The following is a 23398-nucleotide window of genomic DNA, read 5'->3' on the forward strand; positions in this document are numbered from 1 at the left end:
AAATAAGTAAAGCCACAGAAATCCAGGTAGAGGACAATGCGGGACTATTTCATATATAGTGTGTTCTGTGGCCCTTTCACACCAATCAGCTGATTCTGCAGATGCATCTGCAATCCCTCCCAGACTACAAAGTTTTACAACTGGGAGTACTCCACCATTACACCTGAATTCCCTGGAATTCCCTCTACAGCTTCCATCCGAAACATATCTTCGTAGCTTTAGTGCCTTCCACTTGGAATATACTTCAATGCATGCAAATGACTGATATATCAGCTGAGTCAATCACTTGCAGAAACAAGGAGAATACTTCCAGCATCTAAGTGATACAAATTCTGCTTAAACCTTTTTAAGAAGAACTCTAAGACGATTTTGATCCCTCTCAGCATCTTTCTCAAAGCCCTATAAAAACACCATTCAGAACATTGCTTTCCAAATGCCACTGTATGTTAAACACCCCAGTCCAGTGCTTTTGAACTCCTTGGCTGGTCTGGCCTCTCTCCTCTTTAAGCATTTTAAAATATCCCATACTTACGCAAGAAAAACCCACACAATAACATTAAGAGGCACAGGATTGTCCACTATTCCCTCCTTTGGCCTTCTAACTTTCTACAACGTCTTTAGCAATATGCCGTGTCTGGAATCAACATTAATATAATGATTATTATTTTCTGTATGGATCATTAGATGCTTAGCACTAAGTGCAGAATCTACTTTGTCAGCACAGTTTAACCTCAAGATGCTCTTCCACACTTGACAGTCAAATGTTATAAGTATGTTTTTGACAAATAAGCAATACAAGATTTTCTCATCTCTGAATACCGTCCAGAAACAGAAGGGCCCCAGCAGAGACTGAATTTAACACTATCACTGAACTTCTTCTTGTCTACTGGCCTCCGTCTTTGAATTTAATACCTGTAAAGCCAGACAGTCTGAGATGAATCAAGATAAGTTCCCTTTTGATTTGAAGTAAGCCAATTACATTCTTTTTATTATAATACAAGAATGCCTCTGACTTCCTGAGGTGGGTGTCTCTTCCAGAGAGGGAGTTAAGAAAGAGAATACTTAACAAAGGTATATAGTGGGATCGTCAGCAGTTTGAGTATGAAAGGTGAGAAAAGAAATGCGTAATTCTAATAGCCTGAAACAGTACCGTAACTGCTATACTGGAGTCATATGGTTTTACATTTAAAATCACAACATTTCAACATCCTCAATTTCATGATGAAAACCAACTAATTAGCTGCTGAAGAATTTCAGATCAGGCTTGCTTATTCTCAAACTTAAGAACCTCTATTTTGTTCCCTGTCTCACTATCAAATTCAGTTCCTTTGCAGGACAGATGCTACACTTACGATGTTGAAGATGTGTTGTTCAACACCGTACATTTACTATATGTAACTCTGCCACAAACCTGAAAATTAAACTCCCCTTAGATTTAACATTTTAGAATTCTAATTGGGTGTAACATGAAGTGAGAAAACTTGAACACCATACAGAAAACACAGTGATCCAATACAATATGCAGCTAAATAAAGGAGACCTTACATTTTAAAATTTGTCTGACACTCTGACAGCATCTGCATAGGGATAATGATACTTTCTTTTACAAAGCACTGTGCTATCTGCAAAGCTGTATAAGAACTAAGTGTTATTATTAGAGATGGGAAAGACCTATTAGATCATCTGTCCATCTCTGATATAACAGAAAATGACAGTGCTTTGCTGCTGTCATTTGACAGTGACATTTGTAGAAATGTCCTTTCCTCTTAACTATCTGCAAGTTTCAGTGTTGAGGATTCAACAAGCTAGACGGCTTAGTAACTTTGTCAGTCTCCAGTGACTACGGAGACATATGAAGCATACCAAGGTATTAAACGCCCATTTCAGGCCCATTTTTCCATCTCTTTCCTTCAACTCTTATATTTTGTAGAGGACAGAAAGAACAATCCTCACGAATAGCACAACTCCAGCCTCACAGAATTGGTCTTCCACTCCCCAGCTGCAGACCGCTTGCATCTCACCCCTTTTCAAGGCAGTACTGTAGCTTCGGATTGTGCATCACGTAGGAGAGAAGCTGTTGTACATCTTGCTGGTGTTTTCCAGCAGACTTCCAACTCAGAAGCCATGTATTTTTTGTACATCACAACCCACTGTGATATGAGCATGCAGCCCCTGTGTAATCTATCCATGTGGATGCCTGATCAGATAATGTATAGTCTTATGTGATGGCAGTCGTAAGAAGTCTGCAGAACTCTTGGTGGTGGATACTGGCAGGTTCAAGATCCTTCTCATGGAATAAAGCTCTGCTTCTCCACTGCTTTCAAGGGAAAGAATTGTTGCTGCTCTTCCTCATATTCCCTAAAATTTCTTGGAATGTTTGCTACAACAGGTTTTCATTTTAAGAGCCAGTATAACAATATGTCTGGAGGGAAATCAGTTGAAGTATTCAGAAGATGACTCTCAGTATGATTCACACTGCTGTGAGCAAAGAAGAGGTCTGTCTGGCCTTCTGTACTGGAGTGATAACAGATATTGGATGCAGTGCGTACTCAGATAAAGTTAATGGCAGTGACATCTGGTAGATGACACAGAGGAGCAAACACCTATCATCTGTTTTTTAACAATCTGTGCCCAAACCATTATATGTCAGACTTGGTAAAAGTGAATAGTCTTTCAGCATCTACCACTCTTCCCTCCGATGCTCTCAGTCATATGAGCCTGAAGGCCTATTAGATAAATCACCTCCATATATTCACAAGGACAGCAGAGCTAAAAGCAGCCAGGGAAAAAGGATTCAAGGTATGAAGCTCATTATTAGTGGCCTTCCCAATATTTAGCAGTCATTGTACAAACTCGTACACTCCCAAAGCCCTCTCAGAGTCATAACAAATGCTTACATAAAGCCCTGTACCTTCAAAGTGCTTCACCAACATAAATATATTAATAAGACCTTTCCCAGAAGAGAATGCAGTGTCAGAGAGATGCCATTCAAATGGCTGGCTGTGAGAGGTAGAGCTTCAAATATTTCATTAAACCTTCATCCTCGGCCATCAATTTCACGCCCATTTAGAAAAAAGGATGGAAAGTACAGTGGAGCTTTATGAACAAAAAGAAGAGCAACTGCTCGTAAAATGATTTTGCCCTCTATGATTGCAGTGTTAATTAAATTGTATATTCTGTGAAGTGCATCAACTGAATTAGACATAAAGTGAAATAAAAATAAGATTTTTATACTCAGTTTTACTGATGCCACCTAGATAGTTCTTTCAAAGTGACTGGTGACTATTGTAACTAATGTGCTTTGGGATACATATTGTTTAGGGGTCACAACTAAAACATTAAGGATAGTTTGGCATCTGATACTTCATTGCAAACATACTTAGAATTCTGGTTAGCGCTAGGCTGTTAAGAACTGACAAACTTACCTAAGCACTGTGAGGGCAAAAAAGGAAATCAACCATGTCATTCTTCATATATTGCAGACCACATAGAGATGTGCTTTTCATGGCCAAATTCATTACGCAATTGTAACATACAGAGTAGTATACAAGAAGTTTTTTGGTAGTAACAGAACTACATTTGTCATACATTTTTGGATGAAATCCAGTTGCTTACGTTTTGGTTTTTATCATGTTTTCTTACAGTTAGTAAGCCAGACTGCCATATCATGTTCATGACCACTACCAAGAGACAAGCATGTATCTGTTGCTAAACATCTGGCATAGACAAATCATATTAGCCTTTGTATGCGCAGCACTGTATCTGCTAATTCTGAAGCCAGGGTATTGCTTGGTTGCAGCTGTATCTGCTGTGAATTCTGCAACATCTGCTGTGTCAGCTGACAAGAGATTAATGGCGACAAGACCTCTCCCACCCCTCTTGGTCCCCTATTTATTATCACCCAAATCTACTGGAATTTGTATGGCACCTTTGCTGCTGAGCAGAGGTCGGAATAACAAGGATGGTGAGGGACTTGGCAGTAGTCAAATACGGAAATATAAATGACATTTCCTGGGAAACACAGCTCTCAAACCACTGACAGATGTAACTCTCTTGATTCTTGGTAGAGATTTATTTTCCAAATTGGGCTAAGCAATTCTTTGAATCAGGCTCAACACACACATGACAGAAGCAGAGGTTGCATAACAGAGCAAAAATAAGTGAAGGCCTTTTGGATTAAATACACTTGACTGACTTGCATCTTGAGTAACTGGTTTCTGTGGGCTCACTTTTCATTTGTACAAGTAAGCTTAGGAGCTGTTGTAGGAAAGCTACAACCAATATACAGAAAACTAAGAATAACAAAATCTCCAACTAACCTAACTTACGATATTTTTCCGTATTTATTGGATATTTTGCATGCTTATGAGCATAGAGACACAAAAATGGAACAGGAGACCTCCTGAACTATGCAAAAATATTTAGGGAGTTGGTGCAAGCACAGTTTTTCAGGATGCTTTCATAGGATGATACTGCCCAGCAAAAAAACTATATATCAGCAGCAACTTCAAAAAGGCCCTACCAAAAAATTTTACAAAAATGACACTGTTTTTTCTGTACATATAGTACCTGACATTTGAAGAAAGGTGAAGGCAGAGGCTCAAACAGGACCTAAGGAAAGCTACTTTTTTCTAGTTAACATGACTCTCATGCAAAAATATTTGCATAAGCAAATAAAAAACACACATAAAAATACACATCTGTCAATTCACTTGGGCTCTGAAAGCAAAAATAAGGTACAACCTAAGTTTTGTCCCTACTGCAAACTAGTCAAAGTTCTTGTAACACTCTTCTAATATCCAAATATTTTAAGAATTATTTCTTTTATTTTAATATAAAGTTCTTTCCAAGTCAGAATCTATTTTTTGATGTAGGCCACACTACATTTCAAGACTTTAACATCATGTTGTATTAGCAGGATACGAACTTTAATGAAACAATCAAGGCACTGAGTCAGGTCTCACTGTGGATGTGAGCTAGAAAACTGAAGAGGCAATTTTATGCCACAAGACAGATGAAACCTCACACTAATCTACGCCATGTTATCTGTCACCTGCATATGGGGATATCATTGTTTATGTTCTAAAAGCTTGAAGTTATACTAAAAATGTGAAGATTCAATTCCTCTTTGTGCAGTGTTTGGCTTTTATGTGTTTTGCAACAAATAAACATGAAACACTTTGATATCACACACAATAGTGCAATAAAAGTCCAGTTTGATACTTAATAAAGTTTGGAAGGATTAATACACTCTGATTTCACATTTCCAGCTTTCTGGTATGCAGAGGCTTTAAAGGAACAGGGCCCTTGAACTGCAAACTTCCTTTTTCTCTTTTTCTTATGTGAATCTTTAGCTCTAAGAGTAGAAGAAAAATGCCCCATATAACATGGATACCAATGTCATATGCAATAACAGAGCTATGCAAATGCTGTCACTATCAAACAATGTGATGCAGAATAGTCTCAATGTGGCAGTGGCTTTCAAATCAATAAGCAGTAGAACACAGACATCTGAAAATGCAGTCTTAAAAAAACCCCAAACACTCAAAAAGGCAAGACTGAAATCTACCATTTTTGAAAATCTGAGATGGCTGCTTGTCCCAGCATCTGCTGAATTTTTCACAACTTGTAGCCTAAATCCAACATTCAGGTTTTCATCACTTGTATTAAGGGAAGATTTCATCCAGACATTGTCCTTTTAATTACAGAAACTAAAGTTTGAATCCAAAGCAGCTTATTAGCTAAATTAGACAAAAAGGAACTCAGATTCCTTCTTCTCCCACCTGAGAATTGAAGCACGCTGTGCACTCTGACTATATGAGTGGGCAGATATTATTTAGCAATCAAAAGGAAAAATAATGTAAAACTGAGTACAAAATGGTCTTATAATAAGCAAAAAGGTGGATGAGCCAGTATGGACAGGATCCACAATTCAGTGATTAAATATTTCCAAAAAGTGTCTTGTGTACATGTAACACTATACCTACTAAATAATGAATCCACAGGATGTTGGCATAGAGAGGAAGATAAAAAAGATGATTAATATTTGATTGAGATGCCATTCCAAGGTTTTTCTTTGTCAAATGCATAATTCCAATCAATGGATATTATTGTATAGCAGCACAATAAAACTGTAAAATATTTCAAAGAAAACCTACTATTATCTTCATGCACAGTAAGATGCCTTGAGATGCAAACATTGATAATGATTAGGGCCGCAAAGAAGCCTAAATGCACACTGCTGTTATGATTCAAATGGAAATTCTATGTACCCAAACTTCATCAATTCAATAAAAAGTCAAACTCATGAAAACTTTCTTACTGTGTTGCATAAAGTATCAAAAAGATTGAAAATAGGATTAGCAAAGGAGAATGTACCATTCAATGAGTATTGGAAAAGATGCTTATCAAAAATTTATCAGGCAAAGTATGTCTGAGAAATGCTGATAACAGATGGGAGCTGTCTTGGCAAAAAAAAATGTTGCTAGTTTGACTGTTTCTCTAGCTGAGGATAAAAGTGTCCTGGGGGTGGGAAATTTGCTTTTTCTTACCTCTTCCTTCTCTGCACTTTGCAAGTCTCTCCACTCCTCAGTGACGTGACCAAAGTCCACTGTGTTCATCGCAACCTTATACTCCCCAATGATATCATGTTTGGAGAAACGATCAAAGTCATAAACTGCCATCACCAAAGTTTTTCCACCCAGCTCAGAGTATGGCACCTGCAAAGAAGAGAAAATGACAAACTCCGTATCTGAGACAATAAAGATCAGTCCACTACAATGCAAATCTATTTCTTTGGTTTATCAGCTGTCATCTCAGGTAAATTGAACTGCAGAGAAAATTATGAGGTGTATTTGTTTCAGAGTCACCAGACGCAGTATTTTTTGAGACCAGGCTCTGGCACTTGATAGAACAATGTGGCAGCTCACTCATCACTCCCCGGGTTTTTCTCATTCTACTTCAAATCATTTTGTGGGTGACGAAACCGAAACAGGAAGCCCAATTATTTGCACTGAAGACACATGAACTTTTCACACAATGGTGTCTTTTCCTCAATAAATCAACTGTCATCACTCAGAAACGGGTAGCTCACAGACTGACGAAAAAAGCAGAACTGGCTTACCGTACCTGACACAAAGTAATTAGACACTAAATAGTTCTCTTACAGTACCACTTCCTATTACTTACTAAGGTATATTTTTCATTATTATACCTTTCACACTGTAGACACTCAGGTGCTTTTAAGTCATAGAGTACTTCTAGCAATTGTGGTGGCACAGGGCCAAGTTCTGACATTCTCCAGCTGTTCTGATGTGTTTCGGGCAGATGCTGTGGGTTAGGATGCTTATGAGTCACATTTTTAACAGTCAGATGAAGAAGTGCTGCTCAGGTAAGCTACACTTGAGTGGCTAACTGAAGTGGTCTGATTTAGGAATTATTTGGAATTACATTGAACAGTTTGTCAATTTGGATATATTCTGCAAGTACCAATGGTTTCCATGGGCTTCAGTAAACATTTCTCTCTCAATTGTCTATATAAAAAGAGAAATGAAAGCATGACATTACCATTGGCCTTGCTAACCAGTGTATGTTCTGGTCTGTTTAAACTCTAGGATTGTTGTCTTTTGTTACTGTTTGGCTTCAACTTGCTTTTTAAAATACTTACTACTAACATGAGAAGTTATTCTTTTTCAGAGCATGTTATATAATGTTTAAAAGAAGTTTTTGAAGCTGAGAGCCAGCTGAGTACAATAGTTTCAGGTAGGTGGGTACAGGGTTGCGTATTTCAGTAAATGCTATAGCAAAATCTATTTTGATTCTGTAATTTATTCATAGCTTCTAAAAAGCTCTAGAAGGCAATTGTATGTGGAAGGCAAAATTCTAATTAATTTCACTTTTATTCCTATGTAGCCTCAAAAACAGGAGAAAAGAAATGTTCAAAAGTTTCTTTCTCCATCTGCTTACAATACCACTTAACGGACCCTGGTCATTTGGAATGTATGAATAGACTAAATTTATAATTATTTACTTTATGTTTAATCATTAACTTGACCTCAGTAAAGCCTATTTCAGCTACTTTCCTTTTTAGAGAAGATCTAGTGGCAGTGCTTCCTCCATTCATTACCTCTAGGGCAGCCTCAGCCTACAGCTTTGTTCAGGACAACCAAGGATGTCCTCAGCTCTTGTGAATGATTGCTCCCTCTCCCTACTTTCTGCTCTGCTCAGAGATACTCGGCCTCTTGACTTAATGCAGGTGAGATCTTGGTAGAAGGGATGTTTTTCTGGCAAACACATGAACCCTCTTCCCTTTTTGGGCCTGGGGAGGAACACCTCTCTCTGCCAGACTGGTGTAGTCCATTTAGGATTTTTCATTTTCCTTTTGGAAGCACAGTGCGGGTATACAATTCAGACAGCTGGAGCCTGACAAACACCTGCACCCTGGAATGGCACCATGGATGTCTGGGAAACAAAAGTGAGAAGGGGACTAACACAGACAACCACCCGAAGTAGAGACAGAATGAGGTCCAGGGCTCAAGATGCAACACAGCAGAAACATAACCCATCTCATCTCCATTAGTCCTTCTTCGGGAGGAAGGCAGGCAGCTCGAAGCTGTGCCCTGGGAGGAAGCAACAAAAGGGGCCTGGGCTGCCTGGTGGGCCGCTCTGCCAAAGAGAGGGAAGGGAAGGGTGCCAGCAGAAGCTGTGCACCACCTGAAGCCGGTCACAGAAGTAAGGCTCTGTCCAAGTAAACGAGATATTGTCAGTAGTTCCCAAGAAGTTATTCATTACAGTTGCAGCACTAGTTAAATGATTGCTTGTTTTTTTCACTGTAGTCCCCAGAACAATGATAGTACTTGGCATGCTCTGTTGGTCTTCTCTTGACTACAGACCACGGTATCCAGGGCATGATCAGTACCATACTGGGATGCACCTAAACACTCTGTCAGGTCTTGTGTGGAAAGCAAACTTTCTTCTGGAGCATAAAATTTGAATAATAAAGATGTGGCTTAAAACAAGTGGACTTTATAGCCCAGGAGTGGATGATCTGGTTTATAATTTGTGCCTTCATCTTAGATGACAGCATTAGTGGTTCTTTCATTTCTTTTGTGAGCTGCACGGCAGTCTGTAATTTATAACTCTGTTTTCTTTTAAATACTCTCCTAGGAAAGCTCAAGAAAAGAAAATTACTCCCCACAAAAGATTATTTTTATGAACATCTTCAAGGGAAAAAATAAGCTTATATATGCAGTAGTAGTTCTGGCCTCCAGGGACATCTTTCTCATTGAACGATTACATAGCCTGAGTCTTTCACTGTTACTATTTTCAATCTGTAGCTGTCATTATAAGACTGGGCATAGAGAGAAAGGCCTGAAGTAACAGCAGAGGAATGTATATTGGGAGAGGCCCTATGAAACATGCTGTATAGTGTTCCTTTATTGTATTTAACTGGGGTTTAGGCATGGCTACAGTTTTAGAAAAACACTATTGATAGATACTATCGGAACGACTTCAATATTGCAGCATAAGGCTTAGTTGCATTTATTTAATTCATATATTATTAAACCTGAGACGATTTCTTTTCATATGTAAAGTAGCATGGCAAAGAATTGCTATGACAAAATCTAGCAAGATTAATCTACCATATTGTCCTTCATCCATTTACCTTCCTTGAGTTTTAATTTATTTTTGAGGGCAAAAGAAATGGTATGCTGAAATTCATAAATCAGACTACAAAGATATTTAAAGAAAATGCTGGTCTAGTGAAATTTACCTGACGTTTGTCAAAGCGTCACTGTTTTCTGACTTTCTTGTAAGTTTTATCCAGCCATAAAATATGGATCAGATTGTTATACATCAGGATAACTGAAGTGCCTAAAATAAAACTGTGCCTTTTACACCTGCTGAAGTCTGACCCTCTGTTATACCATTTTCATCATAAGATTGAATACCAGAGGTTCCTACAATATGAAATATCACTATGCTGCAGTTACCAATTAACTAAGATGTCTAACTTTGTAGCCAAACATGAGATACACAGTGGTTAAATAAAAGTTTCAATAATTATCAAAAAATACCTTGAATGTAAATTGCTCATTGAAAACAGGGTTAAGGGTCTTTCTGTGGACTTTTGTCTCATATTTCTTCTTCTTATCAGGCAGCAGGAAAACTTTCACATAGGGATCAGAGGTACCACCCATATCTAATGCAGGCAGCTCAGCTGCTTGAATAATCCCAACCAGAAGCTGCAAACAGAGAAAAACATCAGAATGAAATTTCAAACAGATATTTATAAAAAAGCTGTAACAGAGAAATATACATGCAGACTCTATTTCTGGTCTATGAAAAACTATTCCATCCCCTCCTCAAGGAAGGCAAATGAAGCAACACTATAGACTTTAGAAAACCAATTATGGCAGATGCAGACTGTACAAAGGCTGTTTTTAAGCAGAAAAGAGGTTTTCAAAGGGCAGCTGATTACAGCTAAATACAGACTTCATCTTTTTAAAGACTGCAATCAAATAACTTTCAATTGCTCTCTCCTCTTGTGCATTATTTTTCTATGCTGGGCACCATGAATAGAAATCACATTATTAAACAATCAAGAATGTCTAATTTTGACTACAAAATTTGTATTCTAAATCCCCAACATGTAACCTTCTCCCCAACCAAACACAAAAAGGTGATATATCAAATGCAAATCCTCAGGCAGAGCTTTACTGAAAGCAAATGCATCTTACAGTCTTCCTTACATTTAACTTCTCTCGCTATGTATACAGACAAATTTATCTAGTAAACTAAGGACAGCATTTTCAAAAAGCACTCCCCGAAAACTAACCTTGGTTAACGAAATCCTAATACCAATTTGTAAAACGAAATCCTAATACCAATTTGTAATCTCATTGTGAAACAGAAAAAATAGTTTCTTAAATCTCTTATGCACTTATAAAAGACTGAAGCATATTCGAAACTTGTAAAGGCCTTGGCCATTTTTCAAGTGTTATAAATGAAGGCTTATGGTATGCTATGTTATGTTATGTTATGTTATGTTACGTTATTTTAGTCATCCCAGCCTGTATTAGGTCTCATCAGCATAACAGAGCTGAGAAAAAGAAAATAATGTTTAAACTTGTTTCATAGAAACAGAATTAAGGTAAACAATCAAGTGACTCTTCAAGGTCAATCTGGAGACAAGATATTAAGCACTGAGAATGAAATCTGAGAATATTTTCTTCTAAATCAGGGCTTCAGTCACAATATATTTGCTTCCCTCATGGATGAATTGTTTAAAACTGGAAACAGAAGCTCTAACAACTGGAATACAGAACACCATAGTCAATCTAGGAAACAAGTCTCTGGTTTCTGAGAGATTCCTCAAAGCTGGACTTGTTTTTACCAGCTTGAAATTCACAGTATGGCTTTCATGCTTTCCCACCTCTAGAACTCTTAAGCTCCACGAAACATTTTCCTTCAGCTGTAAGAAACACCTCTTTTCTGTCTCATTCTTATTCTAGATGCATAACAGTACATAAATACATGGATAGGTTCAGGATCTACATCAAGTCTTTCATGTCAAGGAGTGAAAAATAAGTCTATGACTTCTAGTCAACAAAGTGGAAAAGCAATTCAATTCCCTTTTAAAATTTCTGTCTCTAAAACTGAGGCATAGTGCTCTGGAGAGTACATTGGTCATCTTGTCTCCATTCTTCACCCTGTGCAACATATTAGCCAGATTTTTGGTCTGTAGTTTCATGCCACCGTGCTACACTAACCTAACTGAATCCCCTCTTCTGTTCTTGTATATCATCTATCCTCTGACAAATTACAAGCTGCAACATAGTTTAGAGCAGCAAAATAAGATAGGAATCCATAACTCAATTTATTACCCTAACCTTTGTTGCTCTCCCATCCTATTTTCCTTTTTAAAATATAGGTCACAAAATCAACATTTCTTTTAATAAAATTCACACAGAAAGATTGTTTTCATATTCTAAGGAAACCGAAATCCATTTGTCAGAATAGATTTGCAGCTTTTCCTTTCCTTCTCTTTAGATCTTCTGCTTCTGAAGGGTCTAAAGCTTCATACTGATTTCATACTGATTTCAAGGGGGATCAGTGTGACTCATCACATAGTCAGGGAATTTGCTCTGGGAGTCGAAGAAAAGATCCTTTAACCACAGGTTCCTGAAAGGCTTCAGAATTCTCTGGATCTTGCATTGAAAAAGAGGCCCTGGTAATCAGAAGACAGTTGAAAAGACAAGGAAGTACTACGTATTATGCCAGGTCATAGCTCTGTGTAAATACTCTGCTAGTGACACAGCAATTTTTCTTAATTTCTCTTATTTTCTTTGTCTTACAATGAGTAAGTGCACTGCATTCCATGAACAGCATCAGATAAAGAATCTGAATGTGGAAATAAATTACCAGTACATGTGGAATTCAGTTCAGATGAAGAATAGGAATTAACAGGGATTTAAGTTCAGTAGTCATTTCTTTCCCTAAATAGAGAAGAATGATGTGGTTTTGACTGAAGCTGTCAGCAAATGAAATGCAGGATATGTATTCTCAAGTTCACTGAAAGACATGCAGTAGAAGTCAGACATGTTGGTGTACTTCGGTCCAATGTTAAGCATGATGAGTTTTCATGTGAGGCTGTGAACTGGTATAATTGACAAAAGTGATCCCAACCACAGAAGGAGGCCAGGGAGGGGAATTAAATAGGAGCTAGTTCAGGATGTGGTCAGACCTCTTAAGTAGGTTGATTCCCAGCCTACATCACAATACGATGTCTATTCCTACTGAAAACTTGGTTAAATATGCCAAAGTTTGGTCTTACAAGCTTCAGAGTAGGGTACTGAAGGAGTATCAGTCCTTGACTGGAGAGATTCTTTTTGTCCAGCTTTCCTGGTTTTTGGGGGACAGAACTTATTGTTTGAACTTTTGTTCCAAACTAAAATTTTCTTGACTAGTAGGTGTACTTTCACGGGGAGTAACAGAACCTGATATAGCTAGTTAATAAGTCAAAGTTCACACCTGATGAAGTGAGAGAAAGCTACTCCTGGCAATCTTATCAACTTGCTAAAAGACCCACAATGAATCAACTTGCTTTTATGTTCCTTTCTTTCTCCTCCCTTCTTTTGTTTGCTTACCTTTTAAATACCTGAAGCCTGAAGTTATCTTTTATTGTCTGCATGCAGACTCCATAATATAATGTGGGTTGACATTGATTGGTGATGCCTTAATATAAGTTATTAATAACCATTAGATAAAACCGTGTCTTCCATTTTGATTAAAGGTGTAATATAAACTCCAAGTACATTGAATATCCATTTAGTAGTACCTCTGTCATGAATCTTCAGTCTTGCTTTCTCCCTTTACTCCATGCAAGCAGTAAGGACTTCAGAAATATCTGCTGTAACTAAATTTTTTACTTCATTCTCCCCTTGCACACACATAAAGGAAATGTTACAGGTTGGTTGTTTCAAACCTGATTGTTCTGGAAGTCATAATCCAAAGAATATTGGATTTTCCCTAGTTTCTCCACTTCTTTGGGTTCTTCTTTCTCTTCCCCATCAGTCAGTCCAGTCTCAGCATCATCATCCTTAAGAGCCTGGAAAGAAGGAATGTAATATTCGTAAACAAGGCAAGCTCTAAAGTACCAGTTTAAAATAGACACTGTCCTCAAATCTGTGTTAAAGCCAGTAAAAGCAAGCATGACAGCAGAAATCCAAATATGCAGTTTACATATATATTTATACTATTCAGGTTGCTCAAGAAGATGTTATAAATCAGCAAGCAAGCAATGGAAGTACGAAGAAAGCTTCTCGGACTATTACAAGCAACGATTGTTATAAAACCTGGAAGTAGAAACAAAATATCAACTTGACATCAAAAAATTCTTCTGGGCTCACACTGGCTCTTATAGAGGCACAAGGAGGCAAACATGCTATAAAATAAGCAAAGTCACACATTCATTCAACATAAGAATATCTTGGCAATGTCAAACCTGGTTGTGCATGCTGTGAATTGTTTGCAGTCGGCAACACATTTCTGTAGGACTACTATGATAAAGAGCATGTGCTGTGGATGAGTTCTTCCTACAGTCATATGCCGAACATTTGTTATGTTTATTTCGAATGAATATGGAAGCAAAGTTTTCACCATGCCATTAGCAAATGCATGTTTCTCCTTTTCCCTCCCTCCCGAGACCAATTTCCTTTTTATTCATTCTCGCTATAAAGCTTGGCTGAACCAAATTGATTGAAAGCTGGTTTTAGTTTGCACAGAAAGAAACACAAAAATATAGCAATACAGAACTGCTTATAGGTTTGTCTATTGCATAAAACCTGCTATTTTTAAAGGACACAGCAGTTATCTTAGATTTTATACATAATTAAAATGCTAAATGTGTAGTAATATTTTTGCTGTACCAGAAAGCGGAAGTATTTGCACTGTGGAAAAGGGAATTCATACAATTATTAAACCATATGAACCATAACTATGTAGGTCTTATCCCAGCAGATTCTTACCTGAGTAAGAACTGAAAAACGGACAAAAGCGATGAGACAAATAGTGAAAAATTGTGGAAAATGTGAAAATAAAGTTGAGAGTGTGAAAACAAGGAACCAATACTGAGCATTCATTCAGAATTGCTATTTGCATGCTACAGTAAACAGTATGTTTATCTATCAGAGCCCTACCTGGATGAAAGTTCCTTCTATATGGAGCTTCTGCTTGCAGAAACAGACTATTAAGTGCAAGAATAAGATTTGTTATGTTCTTTCCTTTTTCACAACATGAGGAGGTTTGAACAAACCTACAGCATACATAAACAACAGGTTGCAGCTGGTGCTCTCTATCCAAAGACATACCAGGCTGGAAAGTAGCTATATCCATGGTTGATGGTGTATTAACATTCTCATTCAGCCATGAAGGCAGTGGGGGCCACACAACAGTTGCGTGGGTGTGGTAAGAGGAAAGACTGGTCTCTGAGGTAGAAAATGTTATTTTTCAGAAGCCAGATCTAAATTCAAAGGTCAGAGTCATAACTCTAGACTATTAAGCAATTATTTTTCTACTTTTTTGGAATAAGCTAGAAATTCAGCTGGCATACCTCAGCTGAAATCAATGCAACAACATTGATTTATGCAAACTGAGGACCTGGGTTAGAGTTAAATATCTGAATTTTAGTGAATGATGGACTCTTTACTAGGAACATAAATTACAGTCTATCTGGATGAGATCAGTGGGAAAGGTTGACAGTGGAAGAGAATCACCCGTAATACTGTAAGAGTAATACTTTTCAAACTAAACTGTTTCTATCTGGAAGGCCAGAACTGCCTGAAATGAAAATTATTTTGAGACATTTAAATTGCTGAGCTGCTAGTGAGTTCCCTGGCTGTAGCACAACATTTTTGTTAGTACAACAACAAGTGTGATACGTCCATGGTATGCATCAATGCAGGTTCATTGGCAAGAGTATAGTGTTGAGGCAAAGCCAGTCTGAGGCACAGCCTCTGCAGGACCATACATGGGACTTTCAGGATATGAGGGGGGGTTGTGAGTATGCCAAACACCTTGCTTTCGTCGGTAATAAAAATAAGCTTGAGGTTTTGTGATCAAGAAGAAAAAAAAAAAGAGATGCGACTCAACCCAACCGAAGCAACCACATTTATCTGAGCCTGGAGAGAACAGGAAGCAATAACGCAGAGTGGGATGTTACCTCCAAGACCCTGTTCTCTGAATCATCTCAGTATTGCCCTAGCAGAGGACTCCATGATAGAAGAGTGATAAACAGCTCTGGTATATCACCATTTCTGGGATAAGTACTATCCTACAGCCATTCCTTAGGGACAAAAGGGAGAATGCAAAAAGAACCTTCTATGTTAATTTCCAGGTATGTGGAACTCGTAACTATTGCATCAAGTCAATAGTTATGTATCCATACTCTGTCTAGAAAAATTCTATACTCTTCGGCATAGCTGATCAATCTGGGAGAAGCCAGAGCTGTGGGTAACTCAATGTGAAAAAGTTCTTACTATGACTATGGAAAATGCAATGCGAAGCTAATGTCCCTCTTGCAAGGCAGTTTTGAAGTGCAGGCAGAAAACATTGCATGGTTGGGAACCTGTTCTCCATGGGTTATGAGAGACCTATTGAAAGGTGAAAGCTGTTTCCCGGCAGAGATGGAAAACATTGCACGTTCCTCACATCAGCGGAGGAGCTATATGATTCTTTATGACCTTGACTCAGAAACACTGAAGCACTAAGAAACACTAAGAATAAGTCGGTGTTCGGATTTGGCCAAGGTCATGGCATGGGGGAAGGGAAGAAATGACAAGTTATTATCTCTACAGCAGTCTGTACATAACAGTTTTTACCATCAAGAGAGGAATTTGCTTTCAAACTAGAGGCCAATGCTTCAAGAAGAAGCTGAGTCAAAGGAAGCACAGAAGTTTCTCATGTTTGATGCAGCTGCTGAGTTCCAGAGAGGAAGAAGAACTGGATTACTTCAAAGTACTTGAAACACCCTGCAGGGATTTTCATTTTGTATTGAGATTCTCTGAAAGATCAATATTTAATGGAATAGTACTGCAACCCTCAATTTATTGCACACTATATCACACTATATTGGATCTTACTGTTGCATTACTACAATCAATTAAAATAAGCAGCTATATTTTATTGGGTTTAGAAACAATAAAATATTTTTAACTATAAGCCAGCTTTTTCCTCAAGCCTCTTCAAATGACACAACTGTGATCAGAAAACCTGGATTTAGATGCAGAGGAATATAAGCCTTGCCCTTCGCTAACATTTCTTTTAATTCCATGACATTTTAAATGTCTTTTCTGTGAAAGACGGAGCATAGAAATGCATTATTACATTGTGCTCGAGACCAGATTTATTTCTTCTAATTTGGGATGACTGTGAAGTTCACTCGAGTGGTTTCTTCATTTCTGTGTAACATATGCAGAAACACACAAGAAAGAAACCTCTATATACTCTTACATGTGTAGAAGTATCTGAAATACGTAGGCTTGCATGTAAGCAGGTGTAGCAATGTCCAAAAAAGGTGCTAATCCAATATAACCGTTACAAAGTGATACATCCACCTCTAACAAAATCAGCAAGTGGAAAAGTTATGTTGTGCCAGGGACCTTAACAGAGCCACACAGTATACAATACATGTTTTCTTAGACCTGGAAGATAAAATGAATTTTTGAGTAACCTCTAATTTAATCCATATTTGAACGACCTCTGTAACTAGTTCTAACCAAGAGTGCAGACATATATCTACATATGGCATTAGGATTTTATTTTCTGTGCCACGTTTAGTTAACCTTTTTCAAGCTCATCTACTCTGTAGTGGTTCCTACAACAGAGCTAAATTACAGCAATCTGGGATCTACAATTCAAACTATTGGTTGTTTCTTAACTTCCGTATCATAATTAAGGGTGGCTTTACAGTTTCCTCTTTTCTTCTGTGTTGTTAAAGAAAATGCTTCCTTTTCATTTTTTTTGTAGTTTCATTTTTTGCACAAAAAAAGGAAAGAAAAAAACAAAACTACTTATAATTGCAGCTCTGCAAACTCCACACAATTGCAGCAGGTTTTCACATTTTCTGGGCTTCCTCCCCTTCCCATTTCCCCAGCCGACAAAAGCCTCTCTCCAGCGATGCTGCCCCCCTGACACCGCAAACATCCCTTGCTTCCAGCTCTGTTCTACCAAAAGCCCTGCACCCTGTCACTGGGTCTACCCCACTAACTATCCACCACAAACCACAAGAGAGATTCTGGGGATTAAAACAGCTTATGTACACTTTCATTCAATCCCTCCCAAAACTACGAGTAGAAATCGAGAGGGTCTGCAAGGGATTGCTCGCAGCTGGTCTGCTGGTTGCCTACAGATTCCATGTGTGCAGAAGCTCCAGGAAAGCAAACTGATACTTGGGTAACAAAGCTGCTGGGGCAGCAAGGGAACTTCCTTGCCTCCTGTACAGCAAGGCAAAGGCCACAATCATCTCTGAGTCACCAGGAGGATGCAAAGACCCGTGAAGCAGTGTTTTGCACTTTGACTCCAGTCTCAGTTATCTTCATGCCTCATCGTTAATGCCTAGTTCATGTCACAAGCTATTTAAGACTGCAAGCAAAGTGTCTTTCCCTCTTGTATGTAAAGAAACACTTTCATTACCAGAGCTTTTAGGGTTCCTTCCATTCATGTGGTGTCCTATGGCCTCACTTTTAAGGACACAAGTTACCAGTAAGCAAGAAAGAGAGACGTTAGGAAGGAAAACATAAGGCTGACTGTAGCCTGTAAGTTTATTTGCTGCACAGTGCATGCTGCCGTCCCAAGTTCCACCTCCGCCTGTCCCATCAATCATTCCTTTTGTTCACATGGTGAAGGAGATATTTTTTTAATGTGTGAATGATGCCCAGTCCTCAGGCTTGTGCAATGCCTGCTGAGCTGAACGGATGAAAACAACATTATTTTGTAGTGAGAATGTTCTGTGCCATGTTCAACAATGAATTTATCAGAAAGGCAATTTTTCCTCCACACCTGGGAATGGCTGCATTTCCACTAATGGTGGTGCACCTCTTATCAGTTTCTTTCACACTCAAGAACACCATAATTCTGACCTGGCCAATTTTTATCCCAGGGGAAAAGAAAAGCCTTTAAAAATTCCTGGCTGATTCCCTGTCACAAAGCAGAAAAGCCTGCAATTGTAGCACATTCTCTATCAGAGTCCCTCAGAAGGAAAGGCAACATTTCATTCTTTCAGCATCTGCTTTCTCTCCATGAATTAATTTAAAGAGCATGTTGCGCATGGGTTTCCAGTGGCTGAGCCAGGCTTTGGTCATTCTGAAATCTAGTTTGCCATTACTGCTGTAAGAGTCTTGGCCTCACACACCAGCAGTGGGCCACACCGATGCACAGAATGAGCAAGACCCTGCTGTGTCCAGCATGCGATGCCTTGACATTACTTCCTCGCTTGTTATCTAGGTTTTAAATAGTCTGCTGGATTACTCAAAAGGCTTTCTTTCTTTAGGAGCTCTATGACATGAGGTCATCCTGTTCAGCTTAAGAGCTGGCTGGTTTGTTTGGGTACTAAAATACAAGTTATTCTGGTGCAATAGAAGAATCTATCAAATGCTAGAGGTGTTCAATGTAAAATATGAACACATACACTCAAGTTGGAGATATTAAGTCCCAAAATCAACTTGTTTTCTTGCAGCCAGTGTTTATTTGCTGAAAAAAGATGCAGCCAATCTCATCTCGGGGGCCTATTTTGGAAGTTCACCCTGTGGGTCAGGGCTCTGCTTTGAACACAGTGCCCATGCACATGAACAAAAACAAGCAAGCGCTCCTGCAAGTACGCCAGCGTGCTCTGCCCCCACTTCCCATATGGCAGTGCTCGGTTGCGCTAAGCAGCAGGCTGTGAGTAGGAGGCAGCTTTAGGCTGCTTGGCCAGCGCACGCTGCTCCATCAATTGTTCTTCATCCTCCCCAAAAGAATGGCAGTGGGCCAGATGGAAGCATGCTCTGGGACAGAGCTGGCTTCTCGACATGGGAGGACTGCTCCGAGTACAACATTTATTTCTGTTTGAAAAATTTGTCATACTATATAATTAGGACTACATCTATTTAACAGTGAAAATTAACCTAAATATAGGCAGACATGATTTATTGGGGGGCATATTGACATATGGAGAAAAAGTTGGCAAAGAATTGTGCTTTTGGCTCAGATGCTTAAAAACAGATAAGGTCGCCCTCTGACCATCCTCTAAACAGGCCTTTATCAAGTATCTGATATTCTCATGCTTGAAGGTTATTCTGCTGTTCATATTTATTATTCCTCATTTTGTAAAGAATAAATGTCTTTGCTTAAAAATGAAACAATTAAATATTCTAAATAGGGTTTGAAGTGTATACCTCATTGATATGAACTGCTGTTCCTGTTGTACGTTACTCATACCCACTAACTTCAGGCACTTAGCATAAGAGTATAGCTCTCCATATAATCAGTGGATACAGGTAAATGTCTCGAGAGTGTGATTCAGATCACTTAATTTAGGGAATAATTGCGTACCACTCATTAGGAACCTGCAGACTCTGGGCTTGAATAAAGCATTCAAATTTTGGTCTGTTAATCAAGAGAATGCAAGAAAGAAATGTCCTTGACTATGGAAGCTTCCAGTGTCAAGACCTTCAGTACAGGAAACAAGACATGTAAGAAAATGAGTAGGATCTATATCTTCATACATGCTAACAGTACAATAGGTTACAAAAAAGGTAAATGTATTATTTTACAGGAAAAACATTTTTTTAAAAAAGGAGAAAGAAACTCAGGAAGCATGCAAAGCAATCTTCATAAACATGTTATTTTCACATTCTTAAGAAGTTTTATGCACCCTGCACGGTGCTTTTTGAGGCAGGTGAAAAAGCAGGATGATTGGTCAAGCCTGAGGTTGAATTAATGTACAAACGGGACTCAGTCAATCCATTTTGACTGCCACAGCATAGTTCCTGGGCTTGTTTTCTAAGAAAGACTTGTCTCCACTGTTCCTGACTAATTTTCTGCACTGTAATGGCTCTGCAGCACATACTGTCTTTCTGAGTGCGCATTAGGATGTTTCATTGCATTGTGGATAAGCCACGATGTGCATTAACATCAGCATGGGCTGAAGATGCCAACAAATGGGAGGTGGCATGCTGAGACCAAGACAGGTAGCATCGTGGCATAGATACACTCACTATTCTCTAGGCATTCAACTGGGAAAACAATCACATGAGCAAACATTGCAGAAGAAAAGACCACTGCCAGCAAGAGAGTTCCTGTCCCTCAAAAAGATCCTCTTGGATTATTTCTAGCAGTAAAGTCTTGGGTTCCTCTGAGTGAAATCCAGGCTCTCGGGATGTCAGTGCGGATTTTACTGACTTCATTCTGGCTATCGTTCTCATGCTGCCAGGTCAACACATACTACTTGGAAATATTTTGGGGCGCATAACATTAAAAAACTTGTTTCTTCAGTATTTTGTCTCCATGAAGGCAAGGGTCTTTACTGTTCAACAGCTAAAGTCACAGAGTGAAATGGTCTAAGAAAACCATTCTCTGCTGAACTTCGGTTAGGTGCAATTGCAGCTCTCAATATCATACTACTTTACAACACCCGGTATTTCACTGCTATTAATACACGAACTATTACCAGAATTTTCTGATTAAGTTAGTACACAGCCTGAGTGTAAAAGGCAGGCCTAGGTAAAGGAAAAACAAACATGCAGAGAAGTCAGGTGGCTGGCTGAAGGCCAAAGTAAGTCAGTAGCAAAGCCAAGAATATACGCCTCATACTCCAGGGTGTAGTACACATACCTGATCCCAAATCTCCTATTTCACCTAACAGACACATTAAATGTAAGCCAAAAATCTTTCACTAGTGATAATGCTTCAGCGTGATGCAATGAGGAAGGATGGAGCTATTCAATCTCCTTCTCCACAAATGCTTTGTGACCTAATAAAATGTTCAGACCACCACAACAAGTATTCTCCAAGCATTAGGGCTAAATTTTAGTAATTTTTCAGTGCCATTGTTCATGACTGGAATGATTAGGTCTATTCCTTTCCTCAGCCTGCAGGCTGAGCTTAAGCAATAATTTTTTTTTACCAATGCATTAAGTTCAGATCCAATAAATCAGCAGCTATTACAGTGTCTCTGGACCTGGGTGTCTGGGGGCTTTCTTTTTTCCTGAAGAAAAAAGTACTGGGAGCCACCAGGGGCATGGCAGAGACTGGAAAGTTACAAAGATGAAAACTGTGATGGGAAGATCTCATGAAAACACTGGTGCTAGTTGTCATTCCGTTACACCAACAGAAATCTGGAGTAAGACCACTTAAAAGAGTTTGGCATGGAGCACTAAGAACTTCAAGCGTGGGCACTATACTGAGACAATGTGAGAGCCCAAAGCAAGTTTCACGAGGTACCAATCATTTTAGCAACACTTAGAAACGAAGACATTAAAAATACATACTGCTTTCATCTACTTTTGATATGGTGACATTTATACAAAAAGGAAATAAAATTAGCAAGTTATTGGTTCTGTGCCTATCAATTTTAAACTTGAGCTTTCTAGTACAGTTTGACTTAATATTTTAACTACACAAAGAATGACAATCTCTTTTCTTTTGCCCTCCTCTAGCCTCCCCCCAAATATATATCCAACTGAAAAAATACCCAATCAATTTAGTTCAGCCTCTTGATGTGTGTACCAAAGCTACTACATACAAATCTCAGCTGAGGTGCCAGAGCTGTCAGAAGACTATATGTATCAGAGCTTTAGACTAGCTGCGTCCAAGTAGCAAAATAAACCTACCGCAAGTGACAATCCAGAACAGTCATGAGACACAACATAGACAAGGAGGACATAGAAGGAAGAAATAAAAATTGAAACATCCACACACAAACATTATTAAAAACCATGGAGAAATGACCTTATTACAGTAGTACAGTCATTAACAATCTGCCTCCCTTAGAAGTAATCTAATCCTCCCAGTGGCCCGTGCTGGAGTTGTATACTCAACTTGAAAGGGTAAGCATTGCCTGCAATGGAAATGAGTTTCAAGACTGAAAACCTGATCTTATATTCAACTTATCTCCCACTTTACCTCAACTACATTTGCTCCTAATCTATACTATTTCATAAACAGTTTCTCATTTGAAGTTGCGTTCAGGAAAGTGGACATTTTGAAGCACAAATGTTCTAACAGAGACCGAAATTTTCTTCTGCTTTCTGTAATATCTAGCTGTCACGAGTGACTATTGAGCTGACTGATCTCTGTGTCAAAAGGATCTTTAACTATGTCAAGCTATATGGCTCTGTGATGATTTGGTATGGAAGTGGAGGTCAGCATGTGTACATCTAGGTTGGAAGTTCTCTTTGACAAACAAAACGAGACTAATATGGAAATTATATTTCCAGAAGCCGATACTTTCAATTTACCAAATGCTACTCCCTTTCCAGCTTTGTGCGCCTAGGGAACGAGGATCTTGCAAGATGCCAAGTGCCTATCAGCTGCTATTATGCACTTTCAGCTGAAGGCAGAAGGTAATTAGCACTTGCAGGTTCAGGCCTAACAATGACTGAACTAAGCTTTTTGTTTTTTTGACAACATTTCAGATCTTTGGTACTGTACATTGCCCTTTATTATATTAGATTTACGTCTTCATCTTCAATTATGTTTTTTTTAATGTTAAAAATTGCTTTTAAAGAGCTAAAAGGCATTCTTGTTTTTCCCCTTTCTATTTTATGCCAGAGCCTCTAAAGTGCTTCAGTTCTCTTAGCTGAAATATTCTGCATTTATGACTGCATTGAGTTCAGCTAGGTATATTAAAATTTGCATGGAT

At 38.6% G+C, this 23398-nt stretch overlaps 1 protein-coding gene across 4 annotated transcripts in view; it reads right to left on the reverse strand.

The window, feature by feature from the left end:
* Positions 1-23398, reverse strand: part of SYT1 (synaptotagmin 1) — a 359923-nt gene that overhangs the window by 73060 nt on the left and 263465 nt on the right. For 3 of the 4 annotated variants that reach the window (XM_075429339.1, XM_075429340.1, XM_075429338.1), the window contains 3 exons: positions 13487-13609; positions 10077-10244; positions 6552-6719 (listed from right to left, as the gene is read on the reverse strand). In XM_075429339.1, the coding sequence (XP_075285454.1) occupies positions 6552-6719; positions 10077-10244; positions 13487-13609 (459 nt within the window). The remainder of the gene's footprint in view (positions 1-6551; positions 6720-10076; positions 10245-13486; positions 13610-23398) is intronic. The other variant, XM_075429341.1, reaches the window with a different exon arrangement.

Source organism: Opisthocomus hoazin, chromosome 8 (genome assembly GCF_030867145.1).
Source record: "Opisthocomus hoazin isolate bOpiHoa1 chromosome 8, bOpiHoa1.hap1, whole genome shotgun sequence".
In the NCBI taxonomy this organism is placed as follows: Eukaryota; Metazoa; Chordata; class Aves; order Opisthocomiformes; family Opisthocomidae; genus Opisthocomus; species Opisthocomus hoazin.